The sequence below is a fragment of the Staurois parvus genome, unplaced genomic scaffold, assembly GCF_062004578.1.
Source record: "Staurois parvus isolate SC_StPar_1 unplaced genomic scaffold, SC_StPar_1.0 ptg000544l, whole genome shotgun sequence".
Classification (NCBI taxonomy): domain Eukaryota; kingdom Metazoa; phylum Chordata; class Amphibia; order Anura; family Ranidae; genus Staurois; species Staurois parvus.
In genome coordinates, this window is record NW_028318340.1 from 4,772,417 (window position 1) to 4,798,255 (window position 25,839).

Sequence of the window (25,839 nt, forward strand, 5' to 3'; positions counted from 1 at the left end):
CCAGAACAACTGGATAAGTAGTATGTAGGGTTTGGGGTGGTACTACAGGAGATGCTGGCTAGCTCTCCAAGAAGAAGTATCTGTTCTTTTGCTGCTAAAAAGGACTTGTACATACTTCAAGAAGATTGTCCTTGGCCTTGTTGCCATTTCCCTTGGGCATCCCATACACCACTTACCCTATCCAAGTTTTAATTCCCCTAATAAAATCCAAAAAACAGCTCAAGGACTGGTTATTGTCTCTTGATTGCAAGTCTTAATGGAAAATGTGTGTTTCCTGGCGATGCAGGACTATAAGGGGATCCAAAACTCAGCAACTCCTATGGGGATAGTGCTACACAGGTAATATCAGCAGTTTCAGGCATCTCTACCATCGCCCCAGCTGTGCACAACAGAGTGCAACACAAATACCCCTTTTACTTTTCTTCAATAAACGTGAGGCCAGGATATGGGCATTCATCTATTTACAGATTCTTAACAAGTAATAAATTAGCTTTAACCAAGCCCTTACTGATCTCTGTAGTTAGAGACACTATGGAGGAATTCATCCTTAAAGTTCACATGTTCTGGAATTATTATTATTATTATACAAGATTTATATAGCGCCAACAGTTTGCTCAGTGCTTTACAATATAGCAGGAGACAATACAGCAACAATACAGTTCAATACAAGAGGCATAGGAGGGCCCTGCTCCTTGGAGCTTACAATCTAAGAGTCACTGTTCATCTCCCATTTCTTCCTATGGCATTGATGACTTGGTACCTTTCTGAAACACATCAGATACTATACACTGTGCAGAAACCCAGTGCTACCTATTTCAAAACATCTCTAGTGATCCTTGTGAATTAGTGTAATTGCTCAACACTGCTTGCAGCTACAGAGTTCAGTAAAGTTTTTTTTTACAGCTTATAAAGAATAAATACTTGAAACACTTGAATGGCCATAGCCTACCCCCAAGTTCACTTTAAACAAATGACATAGAAAGGAGAATGAGTACACATGACACTAAATTATATAGAGTAAAAGCAGAGAACCTAACTAAAATGTCTCTTGTTAAAGTATATTTGAACCCTTACTGTGTAAAGCAACCCATTCAGTTTGAAATAGAAATGCAAGGCAAAACTTTTTTTTATAAATAAAAAAAACATTTTAAAGTAGTAGTAACCCCCTTTTGTATACTTTTACCTGCAGGTAAGCTTATAATAAAGCTTACCTGTAGGTAAAGCGAATATCTCCTAAACATGCACCGTTTAGGAGATATTCGCTCCTTTTGACAGCCGGCGCATGTTTTCTGAAGGAAAAGCATACCCATAAGGTTCCTTCAGAGCACTGTGCCGTGGCCTGGGACTCCCACGCGTGAGTGACATCATTGTTGCTCGGCCAATCAGACAGCCTGTGCTCCCGAACCCAGAAGGAAAACCAGGTGAAGATGGAAACATCTGCAGTGGTGACAACGTGCCGCTGGAGGCCTTAGTTTTGAGGTAAGTCCTTCATAATGTGCTAGTATGCAATGCATACAAGCACATTATAACATTACCTTGCAGGGGATATATTTTTTATTTTTTTGGTGCACTTCACTACCGCTTTAACTGCTTGACCTCGCAGAGGTTTTACCAACTTTATGATCAGGCCATTTGTAGCACTGTGCTACTTTAACTGGCAATAACACTGTACCCAATTAAAATGTATAACATTTTTTTCACACAAATAGAGTTTTCTATATAAATAAAAAAAGACTGAAAATGTTGAAAAAAATCTATATTTTTTACTTTCTGTTATAAAACCTATTCAATAAAATCAAATTTCTTCATACATTTAGGCCAAAATGTATTCTGCTACATGTCTTTGATAAAAAAAATTCCCAAAAAGTGTATAGTAATTGGTTTGTGTGACAGTTATAGCGTCTGCAAACTATGGTATATACATGCTTGTACATGTATATACTGTACATATATACCATGCTTGTCCATGTTTTTCCACAATTTGTGTTCTCAGATCCTCAGACATTTCTTTGCTGCTCTTTCTCTTCTCCATGCTCCATGTGACACACAACAGAAAGGTTGAGTCAATTTTTCACCATTGTAACTGGATGCCGGTGTGATTTCTATATTGTCAGCATCTGTTAATTGATACAGAAGAGTTTATTACAAATTACAGGAGCAGCACAAACTTAGAATGCAAATATTTCTTACAATTTTGTGAAGGTGCCAATAATTTTGTCCAGTCCATTTTTGGAGCTTTGCTTGCAATGTGTCAGATTTGGCTTTTTGTTTCTCCACTTTTTTGTGTCATACCAATACAAACAAAGGAAATAAAAATGAGAATCCCAAAATATTTGTAATTACAACAATTTTCTGGGCGAGTTGGTGAGAGAAATGCAGGGGTGCCAATATTTTTGGCCATGACTGTATGTAATCCAGCCTGCAAGTGCCGCCTACCCGCAGTAGATGTACTGTGGGTGAGTGGCAACTGGTTACACATGCTCTTTATTCTTAGCTGCATAAGGTGCTTAGTGAGCTGGTGGTGGGGACTGCGGGGGAGGGAGGCAGAGAAACAGCAGTACAAATCTGACCATTCGAGGACAGTCAGGCTGTGGTCACAAATAAAATACAAAGAAGAAACTGACCGTGCTGGTAAGGATGTGCTTCTATGCCTGGTGTGGTCAGTTTGAAATAGGAAAAATGGGGGGAGGGGCGGTAGCAGGATTCACACAAAGGAAGCAATGCAAAGAGAGCAGGATTATTTTTCTTACAAGTAGATGGTACTATAGACTCATATCAAGAAAAGGAAAAGTTGGGGTAACATACACTTTATCCATTATATTTGCACACAGGGTCTTGTACATTTCTTTAAAACACATCTTTATACTCACATAAACAGTTAACATATAAAAGGTGAATGCTTTGCTCAGAGAACAAGAAGAAGAAGTTCATGCTTTTATTCCAACAGTACATTTAAAGCCTCTGGGGCCTGAAGGATCCTTTACACCAGTATAAAGCAATGCAGTTCTCATGTTATGTATGCATGGAAACTGCACTACATTTTAAAAATCCATCATTTACTATTCAGGCCATCAAATATTGCAAGATTCAGTTTTAGTCCATTAGCCTATTTTTCTTCCATTACACCCAATTAAATAAGAGTCCTTCAAAACGTACGGAACAATAAGTAGATCAGATCTGCAAATGTGCTTCTAAGTAAATCTTTACATTAAGTTTTCTTCTTACAGAATGTAAAAATGCACACAGGTTTGTAGTAGATCAACAGTAATGTATCTTGTCTATCTGTTAATATACAGCTGCAAAAATAATTACACAAACAAAAAGGTAACATCAGCTAGAACCATGGGGGTAACACAGGAAAGAAGAACATCAGCTGTGAAACAACCGAGACTCGTATATTTGAAAGTATTCCATAGGCCATCAGGAGAACATAAAAGTGCAAGTGATCCTGATATAATGCTAATGTTATTTTCAGATACCTTGCTGTGAAAACTCCCTTGAGGGCAAATGACGGGGTACATTGAATTAGTACAGCAAACTTATTTCAAAGAAATGTTCTCATTTCCTTTGCATGAAACACAGGGACACAACGGTTCCTATGCAATTAGGGAATGTGGATTAAAAAGTAAAATATGGTATACAATAGCTTAAAAATACCTTACAGTAAGATGTTCTGATTGATATTAATGCATTCTATAGAGAATAATAAAATTTTAATGATAATGATTCATAGGATAACAGATATTGAGTAATGGTTTTAAACTGTCACTACACAAAAAGTACAGTCTAGTTAAATTAGTACGGTAATTCATATAGCATTCCACTTCATGTGTTTGCTTCTTTATGTTAACAAGTGGGTTTTGATTTTCTAATATATGTCTTGTCAGATAGTTTTAGTTGATAGTTTTAGTTGTTTTAGATTTTTCTAAGTGCATATAAAACCTTAATAATGAATTTCTTTTATTTGCTCCCATTTCGTTTCTTCAATATACCATTGAAAAAGTCTGCTTGGAAAGTGCAAAAAACACAGTTGACCCTGCCAGAAGTTCATTTAACTTCTACCTGGTTGTGGACTTTGCCTCTGCTGTACTGAAATTTCAAGAAGCTATCAGGCATATCCAGTTCTAGTTCTCCTCTGTAAACTAAAGATCACCACCCCCTCTCCTTATTGCAATAACACAGTGGGAGATAAAATGAGGTAAAAAAAATAGTTCCAGGGTAGAACAGAAGGGTGCTCAAATAAATATTACCTTAGTGTAGCGCTAAAAAACATATATAATCTGAATAATCTTTATGTGATAAATAAAGTAAAATCTATTGACCTTGTGAGAAACCTCACAATGCCTATATCACACTAAGTGCTCTAAGTTCTGTACAGAGGAAGATTTGTCTTGGGCTAGTGTAGCAGCTGAGCTGCTACTCCTTCCAGTGTTCCTCTCAGACTCAGTCCCTTACTGCAAGCCAGCTGGTGGCTGCTGATCACTGTGGAGTTCCAGCCCTTCTCTTCCCATTCATCAGCAGAGGTAGAGCTGCACCTGCAGAGGAAGATGAAAAAGTAACACATGTGTGCAGTTTACCCATGCAGGGAGAAGAAAAACGCTGTTCATCAATGTAAGTTACTTTTTTTATGAATAAAAACTTTTGCTGAATTGGAAACTATTACACTATGGAGGATCTCTTTTTTGAACTCACTATTATGTGAGTGAGAATCCACAGAGGATCGCTGTAGAGGACTCCATAAGGCGTAAAGGTGAAGGTGTGGAGGAGGCCAAATAGGAGGATAGCCTGAGAGGTACCATCCAGGAGTGTTGAGGATCCAAGGTGATCCTAGAGGCTTGTGGGCCCCTAGGGGTCGCTGAAAGGTGGTGAGGAGGCACTGCAGCCAAAGTGGGAGAGTGTGTTTTACACGAGTGGCACTATGAAAATACACTGCATGTGTATATAAGCATCACCTGGACTTTATCGTCTTATATTGTTTGTGATTTATTATTTGGACATTTGATATTGGATTAGGTTATAGTGATTTGGCACGATCACAGGATATATGTATATTTGAGGTGGCACTATCACAAAATATATTTATTGGGTAAATATTTAATAGCACTATTATGATGTACATTTGTGAATATTATTTATGAATTAAGCAACACGTGTGAAGAGCACTTAGTGTGATATAGGCATTGTGAGGCTTCTCACAAGGTCAATAGATTTTACTTTATTATTCACATAAAGATTATTCAGATTATATATGTTTTTTAGCGCTACACTAAGGTAATATTTATTTGAGCACTGTTTTTGGTATCAGTTGGAGTGTAAGCAGCTTTCATTAGGAAAAGGGGGGTGGTCCATAGAAGCGCAGGAGGACTTACAATATAGAACAGAAGGGTGTCCACCTGGTCATTGATAGATGGCAATTAAATATATGTAAACCCTCATATAGAGGGGCCCGAAGTCTAACCCAGCCATTACTACGCTATGAAGAAGACCCTCACAATATGGAGGCAGGCCAGGGTTCAATATGGCATAAATACCACCTACGGGCAGCACAGTGGCTAAATGGTTAGCACTTCCGCCTGGCAGCATTAGGGTCATTGGTTCAAATCCCAGCCACGGCACCACCTGCATGGAGTTTGCATGTTCTCCCTGTGCCTGCGTGGGTTTCCTCCGGGTACTTTGGTTTTCTCCCACACTCCAAAGACATGCTGTCTAAATTGTCCCTAGTATGTGCATGTATGAATGTGAGTTAGGGACCTTAGATTGTACACCCCTTGAGGGTTAGGAACTGATGTGAATGTACAATATATGTAAAGCGCTGCGTAAATTGACGGCGCTATATAAGTACCTGAAATAAATAAATAATAAATAAATACTCCCCCTACACCCCACTCGGGGCAACCCTACACTTCCTCAACTGCTCGCGTTGCCGGATCCAGGGCTTGGTGTGACATTAAAATACTGTGACATATGCCTTGGGGTGTCTTTATCTCCTTCAACGAGCTCAAACATATCTTCAGCCTGCCTAACCGGATGTTTTTCCAGTTTCTATGATTGCACCATGCGATTGCTGCTCAATTCCCATCTTCCCCTACTATACAAACTGACCCTTTGGAAGGTTTGTTGATAGAGGAAGACTTGCCTAAACCTTTGTCCTCTATCCACTCCTTGCTATCCCCTCTGACAACCCCTAGAATGGAGTCACTCTATAGTAAATGGCACGCTGACCATCTGGGGAGGACTGCCTTTGCAAAATCTCCCTATTATGATCTCTGCCAGAGGTTGCTTTATACAATTGAAAGTTATGCATAGAGTATACTTTACTCCTCGGCGACTGGCTGCAATTTATCCTGGCAGAACGACGGTGAGCCCCTACTGTGGTTGAGGACATGTTTAACCATATGTTTTGGTAATATTCAAGGCTGCGTCCCTTTTGGACTGGAGTATTGGACACTATCAATTCAGTTAGTAAATTCAGTTAGTAACCTGTCTGTTCCTATGGAACCATTGATACTGCTGTTGGGACTTACTGATCTTGTGGAGGCACCTAGGCATAGTAAGCTGTTTGTCTTCTTCTCTACTTATTTTGCTAGAAGAGAAATTTTGTTGAGATGGAACCCATGGTTTCTGTTTGGAAGGCAGCAATTAATGGTATTCTTCCTCTCTATAAGCGTACGTACATAAGCCACAACTGTCCAGCAAAATGTGATAAGATCTGCGCTGGGTGGGTGGAGGCACTGTGTGTCACAGTATAGGTTGTGGTGTCTCCAGTTTTTTATCTGAAGATTTTTGTAGCACCTGAACACTGTGTTGCTATCTGTACCACCTAATCTACTCCTATGCCCTCTTCCTTCCCCTTCCTCCTCCCTTCTCCCCCTGCTCCACCCCTTCCCACCCCTCCCCCCACCTTATTTCCCTCAGCCTCCTCACTCCCCCCCCCCTCTCGGCTGAACACCAGCCTTTGGGTCACACTAAGTTCTTGTTTGATTACCTTGCGCAGGTCATGTCTTGGGTAAAACACAGAATCTCACCGGGATGCTAATTGTAGGACTCTTCTGCTTCAGGTTATTTGTGTATGCTGTATACCTTGTCGTATACTGACCGCTTGATTAGGTTTTATGTACCCCTGTTTGTCTGTACCACTGTACATCTTCAATAAACGCAACTGTTAAAAAAAAAAGTGTATGTAAACCCTCACCTTGTAAAACAACCCCTTCAGTTTAAAATAGAAATGAAAAGCAAAATTTTGCGTATACGTACACTCACCGACCATTTTATTAGGTATACCTCTTCAATTGCTTGGTAACACAAAGTGCTAATCAGCCAATCACATGGCAGAAACTCAATGCATTTAGGCATGTAGACGTGGTGAAGACGATTTGCTGAAGTTCAAACTGAGCATCAGAATGGGGAAGAAAGGGAATTTAGGTGACTTTGAACGTGGCATGGTTGTTGGTGCCAGATGGGCTGGTCTGAGTATTTCAAAAACTGCTGATCTACTGGGATTTTCACGCACAATCATCTCGAGTTTACAGAGAATGGTCCAAAAAAGAGAAAATATCCAGTGAGCTGCAGTTGTGTGGACAAAAATGCCTGGTTGATGTCAGAGGAGAATGTGCAGACTGGTTCGAGATGATAGAAAGGCAACAGTAACTCAAATAACTCAAAAAACAACATGCAAGCATGAATCCATCCTGCCTTGTATCAATGGTTCAGACTGGTGGTGTAATGGTGTGGGGGAAATTCTCTTGGCACTAGCAAGGTGTACCTAATAAAGTGGCTGGTAAGTGTATAAACATTGTTATAAATATCTTGTTTTACCTTTTTTTTATAAGTGATTACATTACTTCTATTCTCAGCTGCATAGAGAGGTGAGGGTGGAAAAACAGCCGTACACTAATCTTCCCACTGAATGGCTGTGCAGGGGGTTGTTTGAGCAGAGGTCTGATCATTGAAGGAGAGCAGGCTGAGTTCTCAGCAAAGCTAAAACACTGACCATGCTGTGCTCTCATGCGTAACGTGGGCATTTTTTAATAGGAAAACAGTGGGACTGTCAGGAACACCAGGGATTTCACACAAAGGAAGCAATACAAAGAGAATAGGATACTTTTTCATACAAGTATGTGGCACAGCAGGCACATATCAGGAATAGGAAATGTTGGGTTTACATATTCTTGAAAGTGGAATTCCCGTCATACCCTAACTAAGGTTTACTATGGGCAGCTGTTGTTGGCTGTCCCTCCTGGACAGTGAAGCAGGCAGTGGAAGTCGGTCATGTGGAGCAGCTTCAGAATAGGTAAGTATAGGCATCTTTCCTTTAACAGGGTAGATAGACTAGTCTTAGAATGGGGGTAAGAGTAGATTTAGGGTTAGTTAGGGTTTGAATGGAATGCCACTTTAAGGGTGTTAGATAAGCTAAGCCAAATTAGGAGAATAGTGGGATTCACAGTGGCTTCGTGGTTAGCACTTCAGCCTTAACCTTGGGGTCCCTGGTTCCTTTCCCAGGCAAACCAATATCTGCCTGGAATTTGTATGTTCTCCCGGTGCTTGCATGGGTTTCCTCCCATACTCCAAAGACATGCTGTAGGGTAAATGGCTCTTGTCTTTGTATGAGTGTGCATGAGATAGGGGCCTTAGATTATAAGCCCCTTGAGGGCAAGGACTGATGTGAATGTACAATAAATAAAGTGCTGCATAAGTGGGCTGCGTTATATTAATATCTGCAATAAACAAATGAGGGCATGTCTATAGGAATACAAGCTCTTAAAAATGTTAATGAACGGAACTGACCATTGATAATTCTAGATTCTTTTCCAAAGTCTTTTCATAACAACATTGAGGACCATGTAGAGTTTGTGTGGAGAGCACAGTAAATTCATATTTTATTTAAGAGGACTGATTCATGCAGGAAATAAGCAGTAGTCTTAAGCCCGGTACACAAGATGAGAATATCAGAAGAATGATTGTCCGTTTTTTTTTTTTTTTGCATGTAATGCAATGAAGAGGTGGCTAAAGTTACGAAAATTCTTGTATGACAGAGTACAACTTCGGAAGTGATGTAATGTATTGTATTGTAATGCATTCTTTTGTTTCTGAGCATGCATAGTCTTGCTCTTCCAATGTTTTTTGGACGAATACTATGCTGATTAAACGAAAAGCATACTATCTGGTACCATACGAAAAAAGGTTTTGTGCTTGTCCCTTCGAATAATTTTGGACAAAAAGCTGTGTGCAAACAATTAGATTATGGCACGATCGCTTTGAAAGCAGTATTTTTTGTTTGCTTTTTTGATTGTGTGTACTGACTTTAGGCTTGGTTCACACCTATGCAGTTTGCTTTTGATCCTTTTCTGCAGTACTTTTTGAGGTGCGTTTTGCGTTTTTGCACACATGTATTTGATGCATTTTTCACGCTTTTTTTATATGTTTTGCCGGGTTTTTCGGCAAACTTGTTGGGCAGATTAAAAAATGCAAAATGTGTCAAAAACGCACTACATGCTTTTCTGCAGCACCTCCATTGAAGTCTATTGAACCAAAAACACACCATTTTACATTTAAAAAAGTCCCTGACCCTTTCCAAAAATGCAGCAGCTGAAAAGGGCATAGATGTGAACGTGTCCCACAGGATACCATATTAAATGGACTGTTATGCATTTCTGCAAAAAGCACCAAAAAACATATGGGTCCACACCAGGCCTTACAATAAGCCCACTGTATTGGTGATGTAGCAGTAGATTAGTAGATTTGATTCTAATTTATAGCTTTCTCTTTCAGAATGTCGGGTTGTTAAATCTACTTCATACACTAAACTTCCGAATATACCACGTCGGAGTACAACCAAGAGCCCGGGACCATCCAGGCGCAGCAAGTCCCCGGCATCAACTAGTTCAGGTAGGTGCCAAAACATGGCTGTGGAAACATGTATATATAGGCATTGGTATCGGCACAAGAACTTAGATCGGTATTTTAATGTTTTGCTTGTGGATAATTCTATTGTAAGATAAAAACTTTCACTTCCTCATTATGCCCTCTGGTTTCTATTGTAAAGCAAAAATGTAAAATATTGCAGATTGCCAATCCTTAGATGTGGTGGCTGCATTGGTTTTCTTTGTTTATACTTTTTTCTTCTTGCGATCTGCCCAGTAATACACCTGCTGTATTACAGTGCCTCCATTCTGGATGAAGGAGCACAGGGGGCACTTTTGGACAGCAGCATTGGCAGTCTGGGGGAGGCGAGTGTTAGATGAAGCTGAACTCCAGCTCACATTTTATAAGCAGTTACAGCAAACTTTTTTTTTTCCTTTTAGAATAAAGGTTTTATATAAATACATAAAAGCTGATTATTGTAAGCACCCCTTAGTGGTAAATGATTTATCTAATCCCTGTAACTGCTACATCTGAAAGAGAGATTCTTCTTTTAAAAAACAACCGACTTTGTGGATGGATCACCAAATAAAAATTAGGGAAAGAAAGCCTAAAAAAGAAACTGAATCCCTTGGTGCCTCCCAGCCTTTTAAGGGGTTTGTGACGCAGGGAGGTGGGGTTTGGGGTCATGTGACATATGTGTCATATGATAGGAAAACTCCCGATCGCTACTTGCCGTTCTGTGAGGTGCTAGTAAATGTACAGGGAATGAGCGTACATTGGGTACGAAAATATGCGGCCTCTTGGTGTCAAGGCCCAGCTGCTGAGAGGCCACATATTTGTATACCATTGGCTCCAAGGAGTTAATACAGCCATTACATCTAAGGATTGTTAAGCTGCAATATGATAAATGTTTGATTTTTGGTTTAATACGACTTTAAAAGAACAGCTTTTCAACTGTGAGTTTCATTATTGACCCGTTATTTTTACTTCCACCAATAGAAGGTGGAGAAAACACAGAGGCTTTGTTTGAAAGACTAAACCTGGCCATAAACAGTTCAAATTTCATTCATTAAAATGGCATTTTGGAATATTTGCTCAGTTTTCTTACAGCTAGTAAATGGGGTCATATCAAATATCAATTTCATCTGTAGTGATGAAAAAAAGTAAAGGCGCAGGATGGAAAAATTTTCTGGACGAGCCCAATTGTACAATGAGTGTACTTTTGAACAACATTCAAGTCACTGCTGGCATTATTGAATATACTAATGAGATTTTTCATATGAATGTTCATGGAAAATGTTACTTGTGTATGGTCAGCTTAGTCTTATTTTGATTTCATTATCCAAATACAAGCCTTCAGGATTTATGCAGTATGCTAACTTTCATATTGTCATCAAGTCCTTTTGTATACTAGGAAATGGACCCCGTGAAATTTATTGAACCAAGAAAGCATTGTTGTATTGTATAATGGCATCATTGTATTGTATTGTATTGTATTGCATGCCATTGTTCACCCTGGAGCATACAAAGCTTTGATATAGCATCATTGCTTGTTCTGTTTTTAAAACATCTTTGCCCCATTCCTTCATAAAGATTAAATCCACTGAAATTTGATTTCAGCCTTTTGCATTGATGTCCATCATTGCCTTAAAATGAGGTGAAATATTGAGTAAACCTGGACAGTTCAAACTGAGTATATGATGAAAAATGCATAAGCAGGAGATGACCATCAGCGAATACTGTATGTCAGAAACATCAGTACATTCATAGATACAGGCAGACTCCTTTTGCATTTGACTCTATATAATTAACCAATAGGTAAGAAAAATGGGATTTCCATATATTTTCTACTGCCTGCACTACTGTATTGAATGATCAATCTGACATGCCATTTTCACCGCAGGTAATCTGCTGATGAATTAAGGAGAAATAGTGCATATTTGTTTTATATATTTGTTTTATGTGATTTGTTTATTTGATTTTTTGTTTTAATTATTGCACGCATAGGTTATATATGGTGTATAGCACCACCTTTATTTATTCATTTACTATCTGCTGATGCAGCTTTTCATCATATTCTCATTCTGAATTGGTCAGGTTTGTGTCAGGTTTACATTAAGAATCAAGTTTAAGTGGTTCTAAAGGCAGAAGACTTTTTACCCTAATGCATTAAGGTAACAAACCTTCTGGCTGTAGCCCCCCCCTTATACTTACCTGAACCTCCACCCCCTGAACCCCGATCCAACGATGTGCATGAGTGCTTTAGCTCTCCTGGGTCTTTCTCTCCTCCTTGGCTCACACAACAGCTGCTGCTGTCAATTACAGCCAATCAACCAATGAGGAGAGAGCTGGTGGGGAGCATGGCCGAGCTATGCTGTGTGTGTGAATGGACAGTGTTCATTCACAGGAGCGTGGCTTGGGAGCAAGCTTGTTTGAGTGCCCCAAAGCAAGAGGCTTGTTATTGGGGCACTCAGCTGGGGGGAGGAGTCAGGACCGCCGGTGGGGGGGGTACCCAAAAAAAAAAGAGGATCGATTATTACAACCTTTATAATCACTTTAAAAGAGTTTCAGTTATATTGAAGCATTTTTTTGGCATGAGAATGCAGTTGACAATGTGGCTTCAACATTTGACCAATATGCTGATTGAAAAATAACAGTATTCTTTTTGCTAATAAAATTTTAGTTTGAAGTGGTGGTACTGGGTTTAGTGGTAGACATTAGGCAGTGTGTGTTGGGTAGATGGCGGTCGGTCTATTATTGTACTTGTGGAGGAGGAGGGGGGGGCTGGATTAATGGGACATAGTACATGGTTTAGGTGGGAAGTGTAAGATTAATTGGAGGGTCATCACTTGGTAGTCTGGTTTGATACCATTGAGGATGACACATTGTACTATAGATTTTTGGGTATCTATATGAAATGTTAGCATGAAAGATTCCCAGGCTTTAAAACATTTGTGGACCTGTGTTTCCTTATGCAGGGAGGCCTCCACCCATGCCATTCAGAAAACATAGGACAGGTTATCTACAAACAATGGGATAGTGGGGGAATTTGGATAAATCCATTTGTGCAGAATGGCTTTTCTTGCAACAAGAGATATAATGGTGAGGAATTGTTTGTAGCCTTTAGAAATGTTGTCTCCTGGAATATTTACCAGGCCATAAGAATGCCAATTTGTAAGGGTATCTAATTCACTAGGTGTGTAGTAGTATAATGTACCACTGTGGTTCAAAATCATTCATTTTTGGGCTTGACTAGAAGGTGTGGAATAGATCTACATCTAACTGTCTACATTTCAGGCCTGATGCATTTTATTTATAATAAATCAACAATAACCTAGTGGTAGGAACTGTATTTAAATAATATGGCTAGAAATATCTAGACTTGAGAATTCGGATGCAGAGGCATGAACATCAGTGTATGGTTCAGCTCACAAGTACCCCCTTAAACAGAAGTGTTACAAGTTACAGAAGATGGGATATATACATTGCTGTGGGACTAACCCTTTAAAGCAAATTGACCTGGTGACCAGGACAAGAAATGTGAGGGAGTGGTTGTCACTGAACCCCAAAAAAATGGAAGGCAATCAAGACCTGGCAGGTGTTCTAATATCTTCCCACTACACCAAACAAATGTACTCTTGTTGCTGCCTTTATCCCCGTTTAGAGAAATATCTAATCAATTCCTTTATTGTAAGACGGTACTACAGGGAAAGGAATTAAGGATAAACGTCCCAAACAGGGACACAGAGAGCAATGAAATTGAGGAGTGATGAACTGCATGGTGTCTGGTAATTTATGATGAGAGGCACATGGAGATCAACAGGCAGCTCTGTTAGTCCCAGGGACCTTTTGAGGCAGTCTCTGTGGAATCATAGAAAGAAATTGAAAGGTAAAGGAACCACTGTATCAGTCCAGAATAGTCTTTAATTGTGTCCAGCAAGATGTTCCAACACCTTTCAGGGGCTACAGGGATCCCCCTTCATCAGGGCTGTAATAATAGCAAACTAAAGTCTGGACTGGACTGAAGGCTGCCAAACTTGGGCTAGAACAGCGATAGATACAATCCTCAGCAACTATTTATTTCAAGAGGTTACCAAACCTGAGCTAGAACAAGCAATATGCACAGTCCTCAACAACTGTTTGTTTCTTGATCCCTCAGCTCAGTCCAGAATTTAATCCCCTGTTATTCCAGCCATCAAGAAGGGGGTCCCTGTAGCCCCCGAAATGCATTGGTGCAACTTAATGAACACAAATAAAGCCTATTCTGTCATTATACTACTGGAGTGGTGCCTTTCCTTTCCCCTCGCTGTACAAACATAAAAAGATCGATTCCAAAGAGAGTGGGTGGGACTGTATGTTTGGCCTGAATAAAGTTGGTTTTAAAGTGGCAGCAAACCTTTTACTAAAAATATAATATTTTTCAGCTTACCAATCATTATATATGGTGGCTGCATTGGTTTTCTTTTTTAGGCTCAGTACACATGGGCCAAAAATCATCAGAAAACGGTCAGTTTGGCAGGAATCAAGCAGCTTTCGGCCCATATGTACAGCTGTCTGTTCTGCAGAAGTCGGTCTTATGACCAGCTTCTGTCGAACTGGCTGGATGGAAAACCAGCATCTAACCAGCATCTGATCAGCGCTGGCAGGAAATGGCTGCGAGTGCTGATCAGTGTGTTCTGGTGGAAGGTAATCCCCCTGTCAGAACACAAAGGCACAGTGGGTGAGCCAGCCACACTAACATTGCTTGTGTTAGTATAGTGATCTCTCAGTTTTTTTTCATTCAGCCCTCGGGGTTGAAGAAAAAAAATTTTATAGCATGTACCCATCTTTATGTTTTTGTCCCTTTGTTTTCACCTGGTAATCTGGCCAGTAGCATACCTCTTGTACTAGAGTACACCAACTCTGGATGAAGGAGCACAGGGGCACTTTGGACAGCAGAATTGTCAGTCTACAAATGAAAACCTCTCCTTTGTCTATCTTTTTGTTTCCCTTGCTCTACCCTTCAGAGCATTTTTTCATCATCAGAAATGCATGCAAAGCGTTTCCATGTATTCAAATAGACCCAGTACACCAGCGCAGTCATTTCCAGGTTTTGTGTGAAGGAAAAAATGGTAGAACGTGCCACATTATGCTCATGATGGGGACCATAGTGAATACAACCAGAAAAGACAGGTCATCTCAACACATACTGCTCTCTCTGCTTCTGCTCTCTCTATTTCTCTCAAAATGTCTGAAATAGTACAATTTTTCTGTTTTTCAGTGCATTCTGGGCATTTTGGAAGGTCTTCTGATGTTATCTTTAAAAAACGCTTGTAAATGCAGACACACATAAATGCGGTATGCAAACACGGCTAAACAGATGGTTTTTAACCTACGTTTTTCAGCAGTCAGTTTCCATCGTTCAGAAGTGTTTTCCAAACTTCCCGTGTACATGGAGCCTTAGATGTATTAGCAGATTTAAATACACTAACCAATTAAAACCTAACTCAACACTTTATAATCAGTTACAGCAAACAGTTTTTTTCTTTTGAGATAAAGGTTTTACATAAATAAATAAAAGCTGACCATTGTAAGCACCACTGCCAGTGTTAAATGGTTTGTCTTATGTCTTTAACTGATGCATTCCGCTGAATAGCTTGTTCTTTTGTAAAACAACAGACATACTGGCTGTAACACCAGATGAAAATGAAAGAAACAAAAAGCCTAGAAAATAAAACTAATGCAGACATCACATCTAAGAAATGGCAATATGCATCATAATAAATGTTTGCTTTTGAGTTTAATACCACTTTAGACCAAGTGACATCATCCGTGTGTGGCCTTCTTCTTCTTTTGGTAATAGACTGTTAGAACTTTAAATAAAACCCGTTGTTGTATAGACCAAGTTATAATATTATTTTTGTTTTACGTTACGCTTTTTGTAATGGTATGAATGTTCTGCAGCATCCAAACCGCTGGGGACTTAGTAAAATAAGGAGAAAGTGCATAAATGGCTGTCGGTTGGTTTGTTTTCTATAACACATTGATTTGGTTCCTGTGCTGATAAGCACATTTGGATACAAAGGATCTATTGTAGAGACAGAACATTACATTTAGCATTCCATTCGTACCTGTCTTACGCACATTGTGTGCTGCTGGCTTTGTTAGTTTTTATGGGATGATCGTCCTGTCAATACTGTCACAGAATGAATGGATGAGTGATTCAGCTGAGTGATGGCCGTGACCTAGAATATAATAACAGCTATCATCTGTTTTAAATCCACCCTTGTTTTCTGAAAATGGTGTGATGTGCTAAGTTAAATCAACAGATGCATCTTGAGTCAGTGCACTGGCTGGGAGAATGCATGAATCCATATATAAAGCTCAGCCTTCCAGTGTATCTAAACCCAAGAACACAAATGTAATATGTTGCAGCTTACTAGTACTTGGATTGGGTGGCTGCTTTGATTTTCTGACTTTTTTCCATTATTTTCACTTGGTGATCCTGCCAATAACACACTTCCTGTCCTAGAGTGGCAACACTCACTCAGTGTACTTTATCTATAAAAAAGAAGCATTGTCCCTTGAGTGTACTTTATCTATAAAAATAAGTGTTTTCACCCTAGGACAGGAAGTATATTAGGACTACAGAACACCCCCTATTCAAATAACAACAGAGAACTGGGAATAGTGCTAACATTCAGCAGAGCAAAGAGCGCAAGAAGTTTTCCTGGTGCCAACATGGCAGCATACATAGCCCCGCCTACTCCTACCCAAAGGACAAATGCAAAGCTATAAAGAGTTGATGCCCCCACAACGGCCCATTCCCTGTACATCTCTAGGAAGGAACTGGGTGGGTTTAGTATAGTGCCATGGATTGGTGCCAGGAATGAAAAATTACGGTAAGTATTTTACACAATTTTCCATTTTCCTTGCGCCAACATGGCAGCATACATGTGATCTAGTAGCCCCACCTATTTCCACCCAAAAAAAAGTGCAAAGCTACAGTATAAAGAGTTGATGCCCCCACAACAGCCCATTCCCTGTACATCTCTATGAAGGAACTGGGTGGGTTGAGTATGCTGCCATGGATTGGTGTCAGGAAAGACAAATTACATTAAGTATTTGACACAATTTTCCATTTTCCTTGCGCCAACATGGCAGCATGCATGTGATGCAGTAGCCCCACCTATTTCCACCCAAAACACCAGTGCAAAGCTATAAAGAGTTGATGCCCCCACAATAGCCCATTCCCTGTACATCTGTAGGAAGGAACTGCATAGGTTTACTATGCTGCTATGGATTGGCGCCAGGAAAGACAAATTACAGTAAGTATTTGATATCATTTTCCATTTTTCTGTCACCAACATGGCAGCATACATGTAGTAGTGCAATAACTAGCTACCAGGGTGGGAAGCATAAGCAATTCCTATCTCTGCTGAAAGAATATGTCATAAAATGACCTGATTGGCTGTACTGCCTATCGTGTTGGTTGTCATCTCGGCATAAAGTGCCCATGATGTTCAGATGCTGCTGGTTGAATGTGCAGCAGTTCATTCTGGTGGATGCAGCACGGCCATATAGTGGGCCCTTAGAATTCACTTTCGGAAATGCAAGGGGATAGTGCGCTGGATCATTCTACCATTGTTGTTTTCTAAGGAACTAGATATAGCTGTTTGTTTGCCTTGTAGTGGGATTGCTTTGACCAACTTCAGGTGAAGTACTCCTTCAACAGATTCAGATCAGAGATAGCACACATGCAGTCAGTCGTTTTGCTAGCCATAACAGCTACTGTATATCATATGCTCATTTTGACGAGCAGCTTTGCACAAAAAGAAGGTTCCCGTCCTGTCTTGTCCATTGTGGTTCATTATTATCCTATTCAAAATAAATGCTGCCTTAACAAAGACACCACACACTAATGCAACTCAGGAGACAGGTGTGAAGAGGCCTAAAAATTGCAGGTTTGCAGACTGGTCTAATAGGCTACTCAAAACAGTAATAAACCTAACACCAAAAATGTAATACACTGAAGCTTACCAATCCTTAGATGTGGTGGATGAATTAGTTTTCGTTTTTTTTCTTTGTTTTCAGCTGATGATCTGGCCAGTAATACACCTCCTGTATTAGGATCCCTACACTCTGGATGAAGGATCAACAGAGACACTTTTGGACAACAGAATTGTCAGTCTGGGGGGAGGGGAGTATTAGATGGACTAGCAAATTTAAATCGGAGTTCCACCTGGAAAAAAAAATAAAAATCAGCGGCTACAAAAACTGTAGCTGCTGACTTTTAAAATACAGAAACTTGCCTGTCCCTTAGTCCAGCGGTCTTACCACCGCTGGTTTCACCAGCCATCTTCTCTCCCTGGCGCCGGCATCTTCATTGCGGGCACCCAGCGGTGACAGTTTGCGGCTTCACATCCGGCTGCCCACTGCACATGGACAAGAAGCGCTGAGCTTTGTGAATGGCCCTGTAGTCGTCTGCGACCTGTCATGTGTTCCAGAAGACTTCAGGGAGGGAGGGCAGGAGGACAACTTCCGTTTCCAATCGCCTAGGCGATCGAAGCGGGAGCAAGTACCTGTCAAATTCGGGTACCCCCCCCATTCCCCAAAGGTGCCAATCCTTAATGGGGAGCGGGGGACAAAAGCATAAAGCGGAACTTCCCCTTTTGGATGGAGTTCCGCTTTACACTAAACAAATTGAATCCAAAATCCAGCTTACACTTTTTAAGCAGTTATAATGAAGATACAGCCTCATAGTGCAACACTGTTAAGAACACATTACACTGTTATTTAATTGTTAAAATAACACAGTATTTTCACATGCTGGTGTGCTACAGAAAATAAAGTGTATGATTGCCCCATAAGATGGGCCAAGCCATCTGGCCAAGATTTGAGCAAATACAACTTTACTTCCGGTGTGGACTTCTGGTCTTGTAGCGTTGTGACGTCACCAACTCCACTCCTAGATTTTCCAGTACACTGGATCATTTTTTAATTGTTTTTATTTTTATTTATAAAGGAAGCAGCGATGCACTATAAGTTTATTATATTGTACACGCTAAGGTGTGTGGTACACTACATGGTGTGAGCAGCAGCTAAACACAGTGATATAGAGAAACATTAGTGATTGTGCAAGAAACTATTGATATACATTGCCATGAATTGTAGCAATATACGTTAAAGTGTACCTTTTAGTACCTGCCGCCACAGCGCACATAGGTGAATTATGGATGAGCTCAGGCATGTTCGGATACTAGTCTGAACCCGCCTGAGCTATCCCATCTGGAAGTTTTCACTGCAGACCACCAATCATAAGCGACCAAGGCATTTCCCACCTTGCAGCTGCATGTACTGTATACAAGGGGCCCAAATTAAACAGGTAAAACAGCCCCTTTTATATATATTTGAGTTTTAGCTGTGCATTTAGCTGTTTGCCTGTAGCTTTAAATCAGCTATAAAGGTTGTCCAACATATAATTATTATTACATCCAGAGTCTTCAATTGACTTCATAAATCGTATATACTAGATGAGTGTAGCTTGGATGAATGGTCTTTAATCTCCTAAATTAAAATGCCTTTACTGTAGACATTACAATGATATTTAGAGATTTTCAGAGATGGGTCAGGAATAGTCAGTCGCCAATCACCAGCATCAGAAGAAATGACACCCACATTTGCCTTCCAACCTATAGTTTCCCACACTGCTGAACATTCTATTATTTACAGTATTTGAATAGAGATTATAGATGGGGGTGTTTGTGTAAATGAATATGAAGCTGTAAAGTCAATGATACAACAAACAGTCTGGTACTTGCCTACAATCTGTACTAGAAGCACACAGAATGGCCTGACTCATTGAACCATCTACTTTTCTCGGTATGCTTGACTGTGACATTGTTTATATAAGTTTTATAAAAATCAATATCCTTAGGACAGCATTTAAACGATGATCTAGTACAAAGTTTGGGAAAAGTCAGGTCCACTTCAAGCAAATGTCGTCAGGAATACATCCCGCTGCCTACACAGTTGACGTCAGTTTTTATAATCCCCGGAGCTGGGATGTTATTATGGCATTACTACTCCTACTAGGCTGTCATGATGTCTTGTGTATGAGGTTCTGTAAGCAGTAGTAGATGTCTCCCCATACTGTAGAAAATAGAGATTTTCTTGTGGAAAAGACTATTTCCATTTCTTCTCTTGCTCAGTAATGGAGCTACTAGAACTAGGTAATGGAAAAAAGCTGACCAAAGAAGCAAACTTGTAATTGAAAAAAATATTTGAAGTTCCCACTTATAAAGGCCTGTGTGCCCTTCCCTGTAAAGGGCCACAGGGGCTCCAGAATCAGAACACTGATATGTAAGTAACGCTCGGTTAATTGTAGTTGCCATTTATTGCTACATCTCACTATTGATTAGTAAAGCTGCCAATCACAACAATGGGCCAATAGGTATAGGAAGTAGTAGGGGATAGGCCACAACCAGTGACCACAGGAACTGGTTGCTTTTTGCACACAGTTTTGTCCTTGTATATGGGCTTGTATATGAGTGCCTGCTGTCTTAAATATAGGGCCATTTTGTATATGTGTCTGTATTTTTGCAACATAAAACAGTGAGTGGCAACAGAAGAAGATGAAGTCTGCCCTTTTTTTTAAATTTTTTTTTAAAGAACAAGGATCGCTACATCATAAAAATAAGAGGTAAGTCCTTCAAGGGACCAAGTTCTATGGTTTTTGATTTGCATGGTCAGTCAGCTTGCCCCCTCGCCCCACAGCTGTCTGACTGCACTGCTAGCAAGGAGATATTGAGTAATAAAGGGGTCAGCACTCATCTCTAGCAGGTCTATGCTGGAGACAAATGACATCATTCAGCTCAGCAGGAGAGGGGTCAGATAGGATTACACATACAGGGTCAAACAGGACAGGCAGGGCTGTGTGATCAGTTGCTGCTATTAAACATAGGCATTTTGACTTTCAGAAATGTTCATGTAATTTACACCACCTCGGGAAATTTATACACTATTTTGACAAATTCAGTACTGGCTGTAAGTCCCCAAAGGAATGCCCATAAATTGGGCTTTAGCTTGGGGTGGAGCCACAGCCAGGAAAGACAAAATAAAAATGGTCTTTTAACACACAAACAGGCCATGCTTTCTAAGATTAGTTTTGAACTTTCCTCCTGCTAGTTTGAGGTCATGCCCCCACATTGTTGATGGAAGTGGGACTGCAGTGTCACACCTCCTTCATGCTGAAAATATTATACTCCACAGTCTTATTTGTACCATAAATATATTTAAAGGATAAGTTCACTTTTTGATCAAAAATATTAAATGCACATTTGTTTTGCAGGTAAAAAAATGTGCATGGATTATTTTTGGTTGCAGGAGCCTGTAAAGCACTGCACCAGTGATCAGCAGATTGCTGGTGCCATGCAGGTCTCCCGCAGACCTTTCATGATAGGAGGAATCAATGATTACCACAGGGCTCCACAGCGCCATGGTAGTTCATTGAGAACCACATGCCGACAGCCGCTAAGGCTGTCGGGACTTGTAGTGCATTAATTCACAGAACACTGTGAATGAATGATGCAACTTATTGGGTGGAGCCCAGCATGGCCGCAATGTTTTTAAAAAGTGACAGCTAGTATGTGGAACTTCTTCCGTCTACTTCTGTCAGAGGGAAGGGGGACTGTCAGGGATCCGGGTATGACCAGAAATGTGTGAACTGACACAGGGAAGTAACAAGCTTCAGGAATAAAGTAATAACAATATAATTTATTGTTAGCCGCCAAAATATACAAAATGCACAGTAACAAAACCAACCTTCCACTAATATCAGTATGTGCTGGAACACAGGCATAGTCAGGGCTGGAGAGGTGGAATGGTCAGGCAGGCCGCATTGTTCTGTCAGATACCGCCTGGCGGTACCTCTAGCAATCCACAGGACAGGATTCCCCAGAGCGTGGAATCTAAGCCCCAGTCTGCTTGTTCACCAGGGCCCCTGATGGTGGGGATGGACTTGGAGCAGACAGTGACCAGGTCGCGGCCCCTGAGTACACCCACCTGTGGTAGAAGGATCCGTCAGAGGTAAACACTGGTAAGAGCCTGACGTGAAGAGGCAGATAGGTCCGTGCAGGAAAGATGGGTGGATGGCAGAGTAGCGTATTCAGACAGGCCGGGTCGGTAACAGTGGGGACAGCACGGTACAAGGCAGCAGGCAAAGAGTAGTCGGGTCACTCGCCGGGTTCGGTAACAGAAGTTCATATCAATAGGGCTATCCAGAAGAGTAGTCAAACGAGCCAGGGATCAGAGCAGGAGAAGTCAGCAAGGTCAGGATCAAGCAGGGTTGGCAGCAAGGCAATCAGGAGTACAGGACAATCAGGAACAAGATACAGGGGCTCATGGGACAACACCAAGGCACTGATTGCAGGCCTGGTGCTGCTTAAATATACCTCCTGCAATCAGCCTCAGGTGATGGCTTGATTGCAGGAGTGAGATCCTGGCTGCTGAAAGCATCTGCTGGCAAGCACCGGAACTGCAGCCCACACAGCAGGTGAGCCCATTCCTGACACACCCACTGGCAAGCACCGGTACTGCAGCCCACACAGCAGGTGAGCCCATTCCTGAGAGGGACAGTGGGCAGTGGCTGCAGCATTGGGAACATATTACATGTTCCACCCTAAAAATGGATGGAACATGCATCATGTTCCCAAAGGTGAACGTATCCTTCAAAGGTTTCAATCCCATTCCTCCCTTTCCTTCTTTATTTGAAGTTGTGCATTTCAAGTTTCTCCGGTCTCTCTGGGTATCCCCAGACCTTGCACAATTTTTTGTTGGTCTCCTCTAGATTTTTTCTGTCTTGTTAATATCTTTTTATCTAAAATGTTCTATTTAACTTTCAGTAGTGTTATACAACACTAATCCTTTCATCCAGCCTCTAAATTATTGTATTTGTTATTTTTAGAAGCCGGAATAAAGGAAGATTAGTGGTGAATAAAAATTTTTAAATAATTGGCCCTAGAGCTTTTCATCACTTTTTTTTTGTTTGGGTTTTTTTTTTTAATCCTATGTTTAATGGTCCTTTAATTACCTATGTGTCAGATACCTTAGTATTGCATGTGTATTGCAGTGCCCTTTGTAATAACTTGTTGTCAAGTATGCTGGCCACAGCTTGCAGAAACTCATTTATCATCAGAACATTTTAGGGCCTGTGTTCACCCTAAGGATTTCAAGTCAGAATCCATTGGTACTAAACTGAGAAATGTGTTTTAATGATTTGCTGAACACCAGCAGTGTACTAAGTGAGAGATTATATTTCCTAACACAAACATTTTATACTTTCTGTTTACACCTATCTTCCACTGTAGATCTTGATTAGTAGTAAAAGTAGCCTTGTTGTTTGTTGCTGTTTTGTAAGTGATTTCATTTGTGTTTTATGTTTGCAGTTACATTTATTGGATGATTGGAATACAATATCATGTGCTTCTTCCTCTGATCTGTGAAATAAACACTTTACTTTTTTGCATTTTTTATGAAAGCATTTTAATTTTTCCCTTGTAGTCGGTCACCATTCTTCATTTATGAAAAGACCTAATCATACCCAGTGTCAGTATAGACCAACAAGCCAATACAATATACACTATATTGCCAAAAGTATTGGGACACCCTTTCAAATCATTGGATTCAGGTGTTCCTATCACCTTCATGGCCACAGGTGTATAAAATCAAGCACCTAGGCATGCAGACTGCTTCTACAAACATTTATGAAAGAATGGGTTGCTCTCACGAGCTCAGTGAAATCAAGTGTGGTACCATGATAGGTTGCCACCTATGCAATATGCCCATCCGTGAAATATTCTTTCTACTGTTAGTGGTATTATAACAAAGTGGAAGCAACTGGGAACAACAGCAACTCAGCCACAAAGTGGTAGGCCATGTAAAATGACAGAGTGGGGTCAGCGCATGCTGAAGCGCACAATGCGCAGAAGTCGCTAATTGTCTGCAGAGTCAATAACTGAAGACCTTCAAACTTCATGTGGCCTTCAGATTAGTACAACAGCAGTGCGTAGAGAGCTTCATGGAATGGGTTTTCATGGCTGAGCAGCTGCATCCTAGCCTTACATTGCCAAGTGCAATGCAAAGTGTTGGGTGCAGTGGTAAAAAGCACACTGCCACTGGACTCTAAAGCAGTGGAGACGTGTTTTCTGGAGTGAGGAATCATGCTTCTCTGTCTGGCAATCTCATGGATGTGTCTGGGTTTGGCAGTTGCCAGGAGAATGGTACTTACCTGACTGCATTGTGCCAAGTGTAAAATTTGGTGGAGGGGGGATTATAGTGTGGGGTTGTTTTTCAGGGGTTGGACTTGACCCCTTAGTTCTAGTGAAGGGAACTCTTAAGACGTCAGCATACCAAGACATTTTGGACAATTTAACGCTCCCAACTTTGTGGGAATAGTTTGGGGATGGCCCCTTCCTGTTCCAACATGACTGCACTCCAGTGCATAAAGCAAAGTCCATAAAGACATAGATGAGCGAGTTTGGTGTGGGGGAACTTGACTGGCCTGCTTCAACCTGATAGAACACCTTTGGGATGAATTAGGGACTGCGAGCCAGACCTTTTCATCTGACATCAGTGCCTGACCTCACAAATGCGCTTCTGGAAAAATGGCCAAGCACTCCCATAGACACACTCCTAAACCTTGCGGACAGCCTTTCCAGAAGAGCTAAAGCTGTTATAGCTGTAAAGGGTGGGCCAACTCAATATTGATCCTTACGGCCAAAGACTGGGATGCCATTAAAGTTCATGTACATGTAAAGGCAGGTATCCCAATACTTCTGGAAACATAGTGTATATTACAAGAGGGAACCATGACTTTTTTGAAGCTACACAAGTGCAATATGAATTCTGATCAGTCACTACGAGTACACATGTTGCTTTATAACTTACAGTCAGTGTTACCTTGGATGTAGTCTTTATCGGTTTTCTCTCTTCTCCTTCTTCCTTCTTACTTACACCCTTTTCATTGGGGAAAAACCTATATGTTAAAGATGGCTTTTACCTAAATGGAAGGGAGTTTGCTGTGCTTGGGAAGAGATTTATGGGAAGACTGGAGAAATATTTAAACTAGGATTGATCAACGTGTATACATACATCAGTGGTTCATTTAGTGAACTCTGTGTAGAGCTATTCACCCTGAGGTCATCACAGAGGACAAGAAGGCACTCTTTACGTCTGATGGAAAAAAGATTTAATTTCCAAATACGAAAAGGCTTCTTCACAGTAAGAACTGTGAAAATGTGGAATAGACTCCCTCAAGAGTTGGATCTGGCCAGCGCAGTAGATTGTTTTAAAAAAGGCCTGGATTCTTTCCTAGATACACATAATATAACTGGATACTAATATTTATAGGTTGATCCAGGGAATATCCGATTTCCTCTTGTGGGATAAGAAAGGATATTTTTACCCTGCTGGAGCAAATTGGATCAAGCTTTATTGGGTTTTTTGCCTTCCTCTGGATCAACTGTGGGTATAAGATTGTGTATATAATTCTTTTCCCTTTTTTTGGTTGAGCTAGATGGACTTGTGTCTGTAAAACCAGATTACCTATGTAACTATGTAACCCAACTAATTACACTACACAATATTCTTCCCATTATTCTATATGGAACTTTAGAGACTATTTGCAGTTGATGTCTCTTCCAAACACCACCTTACAGTTTCATTTGTGACTAGTTTTATGCTTAAGAATGTATAAAGTGTGTTATATTTTTTCTTTTAAATCATAAAATATTTAGTTTCCTAACATATATTTAACACAGAATGCATTTATAGTATTATTTTTCTTAATCTAATTATAATGAAGAAATAAATTATCTATAGAACAATTTGAATTCCTTTTAAATTTATTACTTGCCCAAAAGATGTTTTAAAAGTAATCACTTTAAAAGTGATTTGCTGAAACTGGAGTGTGTAAAATCTGGTGCAGCTGTGCATGGTAGC

The 25,839-nt window shown here is 40.4% G+C and overlaps 1 protein-coding gene across 2 annotated transcripts in view; it reads left to right on the plus strand.

Annotated features, from left to right (window-relative positions):
- Positions 1–25,839, plus strand: part of DCLK1 (doublecortin like kinase 1) — a 474,120-nt gene that overhangs the window by 236,519 nt on the left and 211,762 nt on the right. For both annotated transcript variants that reach the window (XM_089690856.1, XM_089690855.1), the window contains exon 5: positions 9,769–9,885. In XM_089690856.1, coding sequence (XP_089546982.1) covers positions 9,769–9,885 — 117 coding nt within the window. The remainder of the gene's footprint in view (positions 1–9,768; positions 9,886–25,839) is intronic.